Source organism: Sorex araneus, chromosome 4 (assembly GCF_027595985.1).
Source record: "Sorex araneus isolate mSorAra2 chromosome 4, mSorAra2.pri, whole genome shotgun sequence".
Taxonomy (NCBI): Eukaryota; Metazoa; Chordata; class Mammalia; order Eulipotyphla; family Soricidae; genus Sorex; species Sorex araneus.
In genome coordinates this window covers 104026120-104039738 of record NC_073305.1, presented here as the reverse complement: position 1 = coordinate 104039738, position 13619 = coordinate 104026120, and the positions used below count along the sequence as shown (strand labels likewise).

At 37.0% G+C, this 13619-nt stretch overlaps 1 protein-coding gene across 3 annotated transcripts in view; it reads right to left on the bottom strand.

Moving 5' to 3' along the window:
* The window catches only part of SENP6 (SUMO specific peptidase 6), a 109142-nt gene that overhangs the window by 29182 nt on the left and 66341 nt on the right, over positions 1-13619 (bottom strand). For all 3 annotated transcript variants that reach the window (XM_055137234.1, XM_055137237.1, XM_055137235.1), the window contains 4 exons: positions 9214-9384; positions 4845-4878; positions 4237-4431; positions 2446-2672 (listed from right to left, as the gene is read on the bottom strand). In XM_055137234.1, coding sequence (XP_054993209.1) covers positions 2446-2672; positions 4237-4431; positions 4845-4878; positions 9214-9384 — 627 coding nt within the window. The remainder of the gene's footprint in view (positions 1-2445; positions 2673-4236; positions 4432-4844; positions 4879-9213; positions 9385-13619) is intronic.

Here is a 13619-nt window from a genome sequence, read left to right as displayed (position 1 = left end):
GCTGATTTTTACTTCCTCTAGAGTCAGTTTTGGAAAAGGGTAATAGTTTCCCTTCTTTCTGTCCTTTACCTACCCCTACATGTCAGTAAGTCTTCTCTGGTGAGGTCTTATTCAACTTAACCAAGATTTGTGCCTTGGTAACTCATTTTAAAACTGCAGCCAGGATGAAATATGGAACATTTATATGAAAAACATTTAAGCATTCCCAATAAATTAGGTTAGCAAAATTTGTTTGCTTTAGTAGGAATCAGAGTATTTATCTTTGTAACTAATATTGCAACTTAACATTATACAATGTTTACCATACCACTTTGGCTTTTGCTTCGGTGGCTCCAAACTTACCTACTATCCAGTTTTACTAGAACTGGATTCGTATGATGACCATGAAGATCAAAGGTATAAGTTTTACTCGAGTTTTCAACAACACATGTACATGACAGACATAAATGTACAATGTTATAAGGGACCTAGATACTATTATATTTCCTTGAGTGGAAGCCTACCTAGCAGCACTGAGGGAGTCCAGGATTAACTTGCAGCTTTACACTGCACACACCTGACAGGTCAGTTCAGTGCTTGGGCCCAGCAACACACTCCAGTGCAGATTGGGTTCAATGGTGCTCAGGAGGAGGGGGGGAGGGGCGTCCTCAGGGCAGGAACCACCTACACAGCTGAGTCACACTTGGTAGAAACGGAGACCATGCAATACTAGGGATTAAGTACTGGGTTTAATTCCTGCCGATATGTACTCCAGACATCTAAGCTATCTCCCTAACTTTCTAAAGTCCATTATTTGTATTGAAGCCAAAGGCATCACTGAAAAGCACTAGCAAATTTAAGGAGTAACAATCAATTTGAATGTAGTCATATAAGTACGTGTATGCTCAATGTTGGGGAAACGGAAAATAAGACAAAAGAAAAAGAAAAGCAGATGAGAAGTAAAGACAAAAATGGAGTTTGGAGAGGATCTTAAGGTGCTTCTGAGACTTTATAATTAAGAACTATTTGTCACAAGTCATTCACCTACCATTAAAGTTTTGGTACATATTATTATACAATTTATATATATAATTTTGAAATGAAATAAAAAAGATTAAACTCAAGATGCTTCTGGACCTCACGCCAGACTGAGTCCAGGTGAATCCAGCACCTGCCCAAACAGTATAGGCAGCTGAAAACCTCCTTGGATTCACCATCACTGCCATGCTCACTGCCAGAGATAAGCCTCATCCAGAAATTAATCTGTTGAAAAATTCAGTCATACAGGTTTTGTAACTGAAATCTAGACTTTCACAGAGTCAGAGATGAGTTACCTCCCCCATCTCCCTGTACTTCTGGAAGCCTCAGCAGCCATGCCCATGAACCACCTCTGGCCCCAAGTAAGCTACTTAACCAGCTATGATCCAGAGACTCATAAATAAATCTCAAAAGAGATCAACAAGTTACAGAGATGCTTCAGGCCCTGAACCAGGCTGAGTCATTGAGGTACTGGGGGGGGGGGAGGAGTAAGTAAATAAGCCCACCACCCACCCAAACAGAGCTCAAGCAGCCAAAAACTTCCACACTCTACAATTACTGCCATGTTCTTAACTCCAGACTCCATCGCTCTGGACAAGTCTCATCAAAAAATTAATTTGCTGAAAACTCAGGTATGTGGATTTTGTGACTGAAATCTCTTAAGCTTTCATGGAGCTGGGGATGGGCTACTTTCCCCCATTTCCATGTAGTTCCAGAAGCCTTGGCAGTCATGCCCATGAACCACCTCTGACCCCAAGAAAGCTCATTAACCGGCCATCATCCACAGACTTTTAAGATTTCGAAAGATCAATGAGTTGCAGGAATGCTTCCTAACCCAGCGCTTGGATGAATCATTTGGGGCACAAAATGTCACCATCTAATTAAAAATTTAACTCCAGTTGTTGTCACCACATTAAAAATTTTCGACTTCCTGGAGTAACATCTCAAACTCTACATCAGTGATAAACCGGGAGTAGCATACCACATTGGATGAAATGAAAAGTAGAAGCAACTAATCTTAACTGAGAAAATATAAACACACAAGGCTCAATCTATAACAACATGTCAGTAATCTTTTTATACAATGTCTTAATGACTCCAAGGTGAGATACAATAATCTTCACAAACTATCTTCTGAGGAAACATTTTTTGATCATTTTCTGTGAATTATTTATAACAAGCAATATAAATTACTCAGGGCCTGCTATAGGGGCAGACTTGAGGGATCTGGGGAAAATTGGAAATAATGGTAGAGAAGGTGGAATGGTGGTGGGATTGGTGTTGGACTATTGAATGAGATAAGTCATTATGAACAACTTTATAAAAAATACAAATGAAGAAACCTTGAACTCTGAAATGAGCAACATAATGAAACATATTTCCCTTTAAAACTGTTACTTTAATTATAACATTTAAAAAAATAATTACATTTTTTATTTTGCTTTCTTTTTGCACACAAGTTCCTTTCATGCTTTCTTCGTAAGTTCTTGTACAAGCAACAAGTCTGCTGTTGGCTTCTTCAAAGGGAATTTTCGCAAAAAAATTAGACACATTATTCTTTATACCAATGTCGTTAATAATATTTTCAAATATTGTGTTTGCCTGAGGATCAAGGCCATTTTGAAAAATTAAAATTATGTACTTTTCTTCCAAATCTGGAAAGAAAAAAATATAAATGTTAGACTATTAAAAATTACGTAGATGTTAGAAATAGTAACAGCTAGGTATTTATAATAGCATCAGCATAAATTCTCATATAAATGTTCAAAACAACATTTGGCATACAATAAGTACACAATATTTCCTAGAATAAAGACTAGCGAAGTGTTACCTGAAAATTTATATAAGTTATTATGAAAAAGGAACCAGAACACATTACCTGAGAAGCAGCTCAGCAAATCTATATAACAAATCCATAGATGAATGGTACTACTTACTTCATCTGACAGAATCTAAAGATGCTTAGTTTTCAGTATTTTCAATGAACATTTTCTTTGTCAAACATAAGTAACTGCCAAATGTAATGGTAGTAACACTAGAAATTTAACTAGAGATTTAACTGCAAAAACTGCTGTTACTAATGTGTCAATTCTTTTTTTTTCTTCTTTTTCTTTTTTGGGTCACACCTGGCAATGCACAGGGGTCACTCCTGACTCTGCACTCAGGAATTACCCCTGGCGGTGCTCAGGGGACCATATGGGATGCCAGGAATCAAACCCGAGTCGGCCGCATGCAAGGCAAACGCCCTACCCTCTGTGCTATATCTCTCCAGCCCCACTAATGTGTCAATTCTTATTGCTTTAATATAGCTATCACTTACTCGTGATTAAGCTGAAGCAGCAAAGATTGTTGGACAGATTTAGATTATAATCAGCCATGCTATGCCATAAGAGGAGTGATGAGGTACAAACTAGAAGACCACATCTATCTATGGAAAGAGATGAAAACCCAGTCTACAAGCCTTCCTATTCCAAACTTTTATGGATTCAAAATTTATATGGCTGGGGCCAGAGTGACAGTACAATGGGTAGGGCATTTGCCTTGCACGCAGCCGATCCGGGTTCAATCCCCGGCATCCCATATAGTCCCCCAAGCACCTCCAGGAGTAATTCCTGAGTGCAGAGCCAGGAGTAACTCATGAACATTGCTAGGTGTGACCCCAAAAGCAAATATATATATATATATATATATATATATATATATATATATATATAGTGGATTAGTTAAAATGCTTATTAGTTAAAACGGTACATTAAGAAAATTTATTTTACTCAGAATAACAATATTAATACAATCATCTTGAGTTTTAACACATTTTAAAAACTTTTATTTATTTTTTTTTGCTTTTTGGGTCACACCTGGTGATGCACAGGGGTTACACCTGGCTCTGCACTCAGGAATTACTCCTGGCGGTGCTCAGGGGACCTTATGGGATGCTGGGAATCAAACCTGGGTCGGCCGCATGCAGTGCAAATGCCCTACCTGCTGTGCTATTGCTCCAGCCTCCACAATTTAAAAACTTTTTAAATGAGTTAACCTGGATATACCTTCAGACCTATCATTTTCTGTGGCCTTTCCTTATCTGTAAGATGGGGGGTAGTGTTTATCTTACAAAGTTACCTTAAGGATCCTAAGTAATATACGTCATCCTAAGGCCTGTATCAACATACACATACATTCTTCTGTTCAATTAATTGTACTCTGGTTTACATAACTTACTTTTTAATTTATTTATTCCTTTACAATCATTCCAAACTTTATTCTCCATATTCATTTGTAGTTGCATGCTCAGTTTTTCATAAACTGCTGGTATTGTCTGAAGAAACACTACTGGTAATTTTCGAACATTACACCATTCACATTTAGTTAAATCAGAGGTATTTAAGGTAATCCCTACAGGATCATTTTCTGGTTCTGGAGAAAAACAAAAAGGAAACAGAAAAGGAATCAATTCTTAAGAAAGCAAACTAAGTGGAGAACACTGTAAATAATGCTACAAGTTAAAAACATAAGTACAATGCTCTTTGTAAACAGTGTGCTCTCCTTTGGGGAGATTTTTCCCAAAGGTAGAAAAATCTTTAAAAACATTTTAAAGAATCTTCTATATTTTCTTTTTAAATAAAAAGAGGGTTCTAATAAAGTATACTTATAAACTATAGTTGGGTGTTCTGACAATTACAAAATGAACTTATACCGTCAAGGCATATACACCCTGGTTTAAAAGATAAATGCTGCAACCAATGATCTTTATAAATATCATTTAATCATTTATCTCTATATGTACTTTAGTATAAACAAAGCTTAAGTAAAGACATAAAACAGCTTACCTTCTAGCTGTATCTTGATAAAATCTAAACAAAACTAAAAAGTAAGATAAATTAGTACGAAGAATAGGTTTATAAAGACTGTTCTACAAATATTCTAAATGACATATTTTCTGAGATTTAGACTATGGAGGAAGGAGAAACGGAACCATCTACAAAGTTTTTAAATATAAGATGAGATAATCCCTCTTCTCCATGAGGAAAAGGTTGAGTAGCTGGAGGATGGTTCAACAGCTTAAGGTGCTGGCTTGTGTGGCAAGCACAGGCTGGGAGGAGCCTCCTTGTCTGACTCTTGTGACAAGGTAATCAAAACAGTCTCTGGATCAGGGACAGGTGATCAGGATTATGATCTCTTGGGAAAGGGGGGGATATATATGTGTGTGTGTGTGTGTGTGTGTGTGTATATACATATACACGTATATGTATATATACACACATATATGAGTAAAAAAGAAAAAAAAAGACTTCAGTGTTAGAAATTTTCAGAATATTACAATGAGCATTTGAATACTCCTTACCTAGATTCATTAATTGTTAATATCTTAACAGTAAACTCCATCAGTCTATGTATAATGTATATACACATTTCCCATTTTGCTAAGCAGCAAGGAACATCATAAAATTTTTATCTCTAAATTTTTTCAGCATACTTCTATGTAGAATAACCAAGTCATTCTACAGAACTAAAACATTATTTAGCTATGTGAGAAAATCAAGATAAACTTCATCCAGCAAATCATTCAATCTTCCCAAACCACTCAGAATTGTCTTTTAGGCTGGAGAGCTTGCTGGAATGCTTACCTGGTATACACACCTTGCTACAAGGCCCCAAATTCCATCCCTAGTCTCAGATTCCACCACATGGCCTCCCAAACATTGCCCAGGCATCCTTCATGGTGCCCAGCATTTCTGGGGAGTCCACTCACCCCCTTGGCAATTTCTCCTTTATTCAATAATAGCTAAAGCTATTTCAACTTCTCAAAAATGCATGCTTTTGTTATGATTACACTCGCCTATTTTGTCTATTCTAGTCTACACCAGAAACCTGCCTCTTCCTGTTCTTCATAATATAGCTTTTGAAGAACCCAGCTGAGGCTCTGCAAAATGTGCTTATGCATGTGTTTCCCGATTTAAAATTCAAGTCAAACATTTTCAGGAAACATAGCACAGAATTAATCTCTTATACCTCCCACTATAACCCATGCAGGCTGTCTCCCAATAGATACAAGCTTAGTCACTAGGGAAAAGCAGCATGATATATTTTTACTATACAGTGTTTTGTCCTTTTGGTTAAATAACAACAACAATAAAAATAATAATAATCTGTAGTGAGATAGACTACACATATTCTGTTACCTAATAAACTTTCAATGAGTGGTCTTTGGCATGTACTGAAGATCTTGCCTGAACCAGTTGCTACTAGTAGTTATAAAAAGGTAACACTATTTTAATGTGAAGAAGATATACCAAATCTGATATTATCCTGAATTAATAATCATTCTGTGTAGGTATAAATTAAGAAAATTAAAAAAAAAACAACTTGGAAATACATTTAAAAAGTTAGTCAATAATAAAGGCATAAATAGACATGAAAAGCAAGCTTAAATACCAACAACAGAAACTAGCTGTACTCAACTATCAAATTCTTTGAACTCTTATGTTTGAAAATTCTTCAATAAAACCATTAATATAAAAAATTTTAGCGGGGCCGGAGCGATAGCACAGCGGGTAGGGCGTTTGCCTTGCACGCGGCCGACCCGGGTTCGATCCCCAGCATCCCATATGGTCGACCCCCCAAGCACCGCCAGGGGTGATTCCTGAGTGCAAAGCCAGGGGTAACCCCTGAGCATTGCTGGGTGTGACCCAAAAAAGAAAAAAAAAAAAGATTTAGCAGTTAGAAATACAAAGTCGAAAACATCACTAAATATACTTTATAAAGACTATTCTGAAAGCAATATGCTAATTCAGGATATCAGGACCAGGGAACGGTAGCCTAGGAAACACTGCAAACAAAGAAACTGAAGATACATGCTTTAGAAATACACAGCCATCTTTGTTTTGATCCCTGTCACCCCATACGATCTCAATACCTGCCAGGAGTGATCCTTGAGCACAGAGTCAGGAGTAAGTCCATGTGTGGCCCGAAACAAAAATAATTAAATGAAAACAAAACCTTTGCATATACTACAATTTGTCAGGGTAATAATGAACATGGAAAAAAGAATGAACACGGTCTGGAGAGATAGCACAGCGGGTAGGGTGTTTGCCTTGCACGAGGCCAACTCGGGTTCGATTCCTCTGTCCCTCTTGAAGATCCTGGCAAGCTACCAAGAGTAGCCTGCCTGCACGGCAGAGCCTGGCAAGCTACCCGTGGCATATTCAATATGCCAAAAACAAGTCTCACAATGGAGACGTTTACTGGTACGCGCTTGAGCAAATCGATAAAATAATCGATAAATGGCACACTGCTAATAATGAACACACTACATATTTCCCTCAGATTTCCAGAATACATTTAAACTTTCTAGTTTTTAAAAATCACCAGGAACGGGGCTGGAGCGATAGCACAGCGGGTAGGGCGTTTGCCCCGCACGCGGTTGACCCGGGTTCGATCCCCGGCATCCCATATGTTCCCTCAAGCACTACCAGGAGTGATTCCTGAGTGCAGAGCCAGGAGTAACCCCTGTGCATTGCCAGGTGTGACCCCCCCGCCAAAAAAAAGCAACAAAAATCACCAGGAACTGGAACTTTCTGAAACAAAAGGGGAAAAAAAAAAGTTGGATGCCCATAGAACTTTTCTCCTAAAGAAAAAAGGTTTAGGGGCCACAGCAATTCTAGAGGGTAAGGCGCTTGCCTTGTACGTGCAGACCAAGTTTGATCCCCAGCATACCATACGGTACCCCACGCCCATTGGGACTAATTTCTAAGTGTAGAATCACGGGTTACCTGAGATTTATCAGGTGTCCCCCCACAAAAATAAAGAAAATCAGATTCAGATATTATTCATCTCCTACACTTAACCCAGTTTTTATTTCCTTTTTGACCTTACTGTACTCTAAAACCACAAACAGTAGAAAATAAAGAGCTATAATTTACTATAATTTAAGTAACAAAAATATGAGCTTTCCTGATGTAACAAAAGATGTGCTTTCTTATTTTTCTACTTATTTATTGCTTTTTGGGTCACACCCAGCGATGCTCAGGAATTACTCCTGGCTATGCACTCAGAAATTACTTCTTGTGGTACTAGGGGGGCCACACGAGATATTGGGGTTTGAACCCAGGTCGGCCGTGTGCAAGGCAAATGCCCTACCCGCTGTACTATCACTCCAGCCCAAGGTGTACTTTCTTAAAGATATGAACTTACATAGACAGGCAAGTGTTAGAAAAACCAAAGTGAAAAACTAGTTTAAGACAATAGCCAGGGAAAATGCCCAATAATTGAGAAAATCAACAACAGCTAACTTAAGGTAGTATAAAATCAAGTCCTATCAATCTACCAACAATGGATAGAAAAATGTATGGCAAGAAAAAAATGAATATTGCAAAAATGAGATTTTACGAAAAGTTCAAATAGAAAACGATTTGGAGGTCAAAGTGAATATTAAAGCAGGTAAGCCTTTGCCTTGCACTTGGCCAACCCAAGTTCAATTCCCAGCAACTCATACAGTCCCTCAAGCACTGCCAGGTGTAATTCCTGAGTGCAGAGCCTGAGCATAGTCAGTGAGGCCCAAAAATGAGAGAACGAGAGAGAGAGAGAGAGAGTGAGAGAGAGAGAGAGAGAGAGAGAGAGAGAGAGTGAGTGAGTGGGAGAGCGAGACAGAGCGAGAGCAGGAGAGAGAGATGAAATGGATTTCAGCAGTAGAATGACAAGTAGACGGTATGACCAGTGCAATAAAGGAACTAAAGAAAGCGCTTTTGTAGTTTTGTAGTTTAGTTACATAAATGCTCCAAAAGCAGCCCTTCCAGAGTAGCCATTAAATAATGTCCAATATTCTGTTTTGAAGAGTCCTATTGTTTCAAGACATTTTTATGCAGATTTCCAAATTTTGGACTGTTTTATGTCTCATTACAGTTTAAATATTCTTTTATGCAATAAGCTGGCATGAGAAAAAACATAAATATGCTGAAGGCTTTTTTAATTTACAAAAAGAGGTATCTTCTTATGTCAATACCGTCAGCATAATTTTTTACTCGCTGATTTTATGAGAAACTATTAATAGTTGTTCATACTCTTAATAGAAAACTGAAATAATTCTAATATTCTATTACTTATTTTAATTTTAAAAAGTAACAGTATTACTATTAGCAATAGCAATTCTACTTTGAATCATATAACTGGTATAGCAAAGGGCGAAAAAAATATACTTACAATTACAGGCTCTATTAATAGCCTGAAAAGAGTTCCTACTCGTATACTTCGACAGTTCAAAATGACACTGTCAAAGGAACTTTGGCAGCTTAAAGATACAGGATCAACTACAGGTTCTTGAGAAATCACTTTTCGACGTTTTAGAGGTGTACTGATAACTGAATTACCAAACTGAAAAGACAGAGAAAAATTTTTACTTAGTAAATTACGAAAAGCAAGGATGGACAAGTACAAACATGCAAGATCCAAAATAATAAATTTATCAAAACATAAAATTAATCTTAACAGTGTAAATTAAAAATATACTGAGTTCATACAATGATACTTTATAATCATATTAATCTAGTTATTTCTTTAATAAGTCAGAGATAATAGTCTGGAAATCATACTACCTGGGTTCAAATCAGAGCTATTATCACTTTTAATAATCTAACAAGGCTATATTAATAATTCCTTTAAGGTTTGGTTTTCAAAATTGTCCAACAGAGTATCTACTATAAAAAGTTAATGTAAATAAACAACTAAGTTTCATGCACAATATAATGCTGGATGAAAGAAAGGTGGTAATGGTGGAAGTTCTTGGATTAAATCAATTTCTTAAAAAAATATGTGCATTAGGAGAACATTATTTATACCATAAATCTTTTATATTAAAAAAATATTAGGATCCAGATAATACAGCAGGTAAAACACTTGCCTTGCACATGGCTGACTGGGGTTTGATCCCCAGCACTCACCAAGGGTGATCCCTGAGTGGAAAGCACAGGAGTGAACCCTGTGCACTGCCCTACGCTCCCTCTACAACCCCCCAAATTTTTTTTTAAAGAATTGTCAGTTGTGAGGGTCATGGCCAAAGCTGGGCCCACAAGGACTATGTCAGGCTTAGCTGGAGTGAGGAGAAAGGGGGAGGACTGAGGGAATATAGTGTAAATTTTAGGCCTTACACATATAAGACTACCTCTACTTAAGCTACATTCCAAGTTACAGACCTCTCTAAAAATTTTAACTGACATTAAATTCAGATTTTAATCACTTCCAAAAGCAACTTAATCATAGAATCAAATAACATATATAAGCATTTAATTTCAATCATAATTAAAACTGTTGCTAAAAGTTTTATCATCACAAGAATAAAACTATCTTCATAGAAAACAAGAGAAAAAAATGTCCATGGCATGAGAGACATTTTTGTAATTGTCAGTAAAATGAAGTATCTAAATAAAATGTAATGTATACATATATATTTCTGTAAACTGCTTTTAGTATTAACCAATTTTTTTTATTTATGAATAAAACCTACTAGAAGTTTTAAAACTTTCGAAATCTGGTATAAAGATAGTACAATTTTAAAGCCATTGCCTCACACATAGGCAATCCCAGATAGATCCCTGGCAACCTATATGGTCTGGACTTTCAGTACTGCCAGGAAGGATCTATGAGCAAAGAGACAGAGTAAATCCTGGGCAGTGTCAGGCGTATGGTGCAAAATCAAACAATCTTTCTTAAAAAATTTCTCAAAAGAAAAGACTTACTTAGCACAGTAATCAAATAATTTAATCACTATTCCAGCTGAATCCATAGTAGAAGAATTAAGTCTAGAAACTGGGTAGTCCTCTCAACATGCCTCTAATGGCACTTAAATACTGTTTCAGAGTGTCTATCAATCTGGAAACTGCTCACCAACAAATTCTAATATATAAAAATAATTATTTAATTGAACATATCTATGACAGGTATCTTGAGCTCCTTTCTGACCATTCCCCATGACACACTAAATCTCTAATGAGTACTTTTGCCATTAAATCTTAGAACATTGTATTTACTATCAAATTATCCGCCAGCACAATTATAACACATAAAGCATTTCATTCTCACAAACATTAATCAAGATAAAATACTTTTAATTTTTCAGCCATCTGATAGTTTTAATTTACAGATCAATATATTCCTATGGGGGGGGGCACACACCTAAAACCTGCATGGATCAGAGGCCTATGGGAGACTCCAAGTGGTAGTAAGCCCATATGATATAATGCTTGGGTTGAGTGAATAGCACTGGCTCAGGCTTGGCAGTACAGGGTTACTTACTAGTAATTAACCAGTCACACCACTCATGCTACAAACTAAACCCAGGGTCTCATGTATAAAAGATATACACTCCAGGTGCGAATTATTGTCCTAACCCTATCTTTCAGATATTCTCACTTTATTTATTCATTTTTTCTATGGTTTGCATTTATTTCTTGGCTTTTAACTAAAATACTGATAGAAGATAAATTCTCCATCACAGTTTATTTTCCTTATTTTGCATTTACTGATCTTTTACTTGCTGATATTATACTTAACCAAATACATCAATCTGCTCATTTACAATTTTTGTGCTAAAATATTTGGGAAAACATCTTCAACATCATATTAAATGTACTAATTCAAGGTCAGAGAGAGAACTCAGAGCTCAGAAATTAATCCATTGCATGTGGCAAGGACCCCAGTTTTATCTACTGTACTGTATGCCTCTCCCCTGCCACCCTGGAGACCTGCATGTAGCACTGGCAGTCCCAAGCAGTGGTGTGATGCTGAACCTTACAACTGAACCATACACAGCTGAGTATCACCAAACACAGCCTCCAAGTCCCCTCAGCACTTTTTGGGAAGCTCAAGACAACTTGAACTTTAAACGTTCATTCAAATCAATCTTATGGCATTAATTGTTTGATTTTCATTTTTCCCATCTCAAAATATATTTCCATATTTAGCTATATTTTTTATAATAAAACATGTATATATACATAACACACTACTGCATGGGTAAGGTATGATTTTATTTTAAAAGTTCTTTTTGCAGGCCCAAGAGATAACACGGTTTGGAGGGCACTTGTCTTGCACATAGCTGATCCCTGGCACCACATATGACCCATGACCCCTGCCAGGAGTGATCCCTGAGCAGAGTAGTAGTAAGCCTTGAGCACAACTGAGTGTGGCTCAAAAAAACCAAAGAAAAATAAAAAACTAAAAAGTCCTTTTTATGGAAACAAATACTCAATTCTACTGGCTAGTACTGCCACAAAATAGCACTGTTTAAATATCTGAAATCCTTTATTTAAAGCTCTAGAATTTAGTCTGGCCTGCAGGAAAAATGTATGGTATCGATACACCACAATTTCTTCAGCCACACCACAATTTCTTCAGCCAGTTACACATAAATTGGGCAATGATTTTGTTTAGAGTTGATTGTCAATCGTCATAGTCATACATACTGAATTTTTTGTCTTTTTTTTTAGCAATGCTGAGGATTGAACCTGGGCCTCACTTTATGTAAGGCAAGTGCTCTACCACTGACCCACGTCACCAGTTCTAAATCTTATGTATACTGCAAAGGGGGAGATTCCTTTAGGAAATAAAATCTTTGGCCATCTGATATATACAGTTAAAATAAGTTGGTCATAATAATAAGTTACTATTTTCCATCAGCATGGGGCTGGAGCAAAAGCACAGCAGGTAGGGCGTTTGCCTTGCACGCAGTCAACCCAGGTTCAATTCCTCCGTCCCTCTCGGAGAGCCCAGTAAGCCACCGAGAGTATTCTGCCTGCATGGCAGAGCCTGGCAAGCTACCCGTGGCATATTCTATATGCCAAAAACAGTAAGAAGTCTCACAATGGAGACATTACTGGTGCCCGCTTGAGCAAATCGATGAACAATGGGATGACAGTGCTATGACAGCACTACAGTGCTTTCCATCAGCAAATAAGCAAAGTACTCCTCTTAGCATCTTCCCAGTAGTCAAATCAAATGTTTTGGTATAAACTGTGTATGTCTGTTAGTATTCAATTAATATTTTAACTAATTTGCACTTTTCACTTGTTTATTTGAATCGTGTCTTTCTTATTCTCTGCTCCAACTTTTTAGAGCTCATAGTCCTAAAATAGTACTCCATATTATAAATATTCCTCTCCATATCTATTGTATACTGACAGGCTATGTCATATAGAAACTTATCATGTGAACACTTGGAAGTTTTTATGTACTGAAATATAAAACAAATATAAAACATGTGATAGTAAAATGCATCCAAGGTGACTTCACCTTGTCCTTAGATTATGCAAGTATACATAAAATCTCTTACAATTTTGCTCTAGATTGCTTCTTCAACTTTTTTTTGGATACTTTAAACGATTATTAATTGAAATTTCTTTCTGTATGTAAAATTTATTAGGGCGACTCCCAGAAATGAAGGTGTCCATCCTGGGCAAAGTTGAGATGGGGCTATAGGCCTGAGATGCACTGTTATTCCTCCAAGCAGGGGCATCAAGAAGATGGGACATCGTGGCTGGAGCAATTGTACAGTGGGTAGGTTGTTTGCCTTGCCCGTGTCTGACCCAGGTTCGATTCCCATCATCCCATAAAGT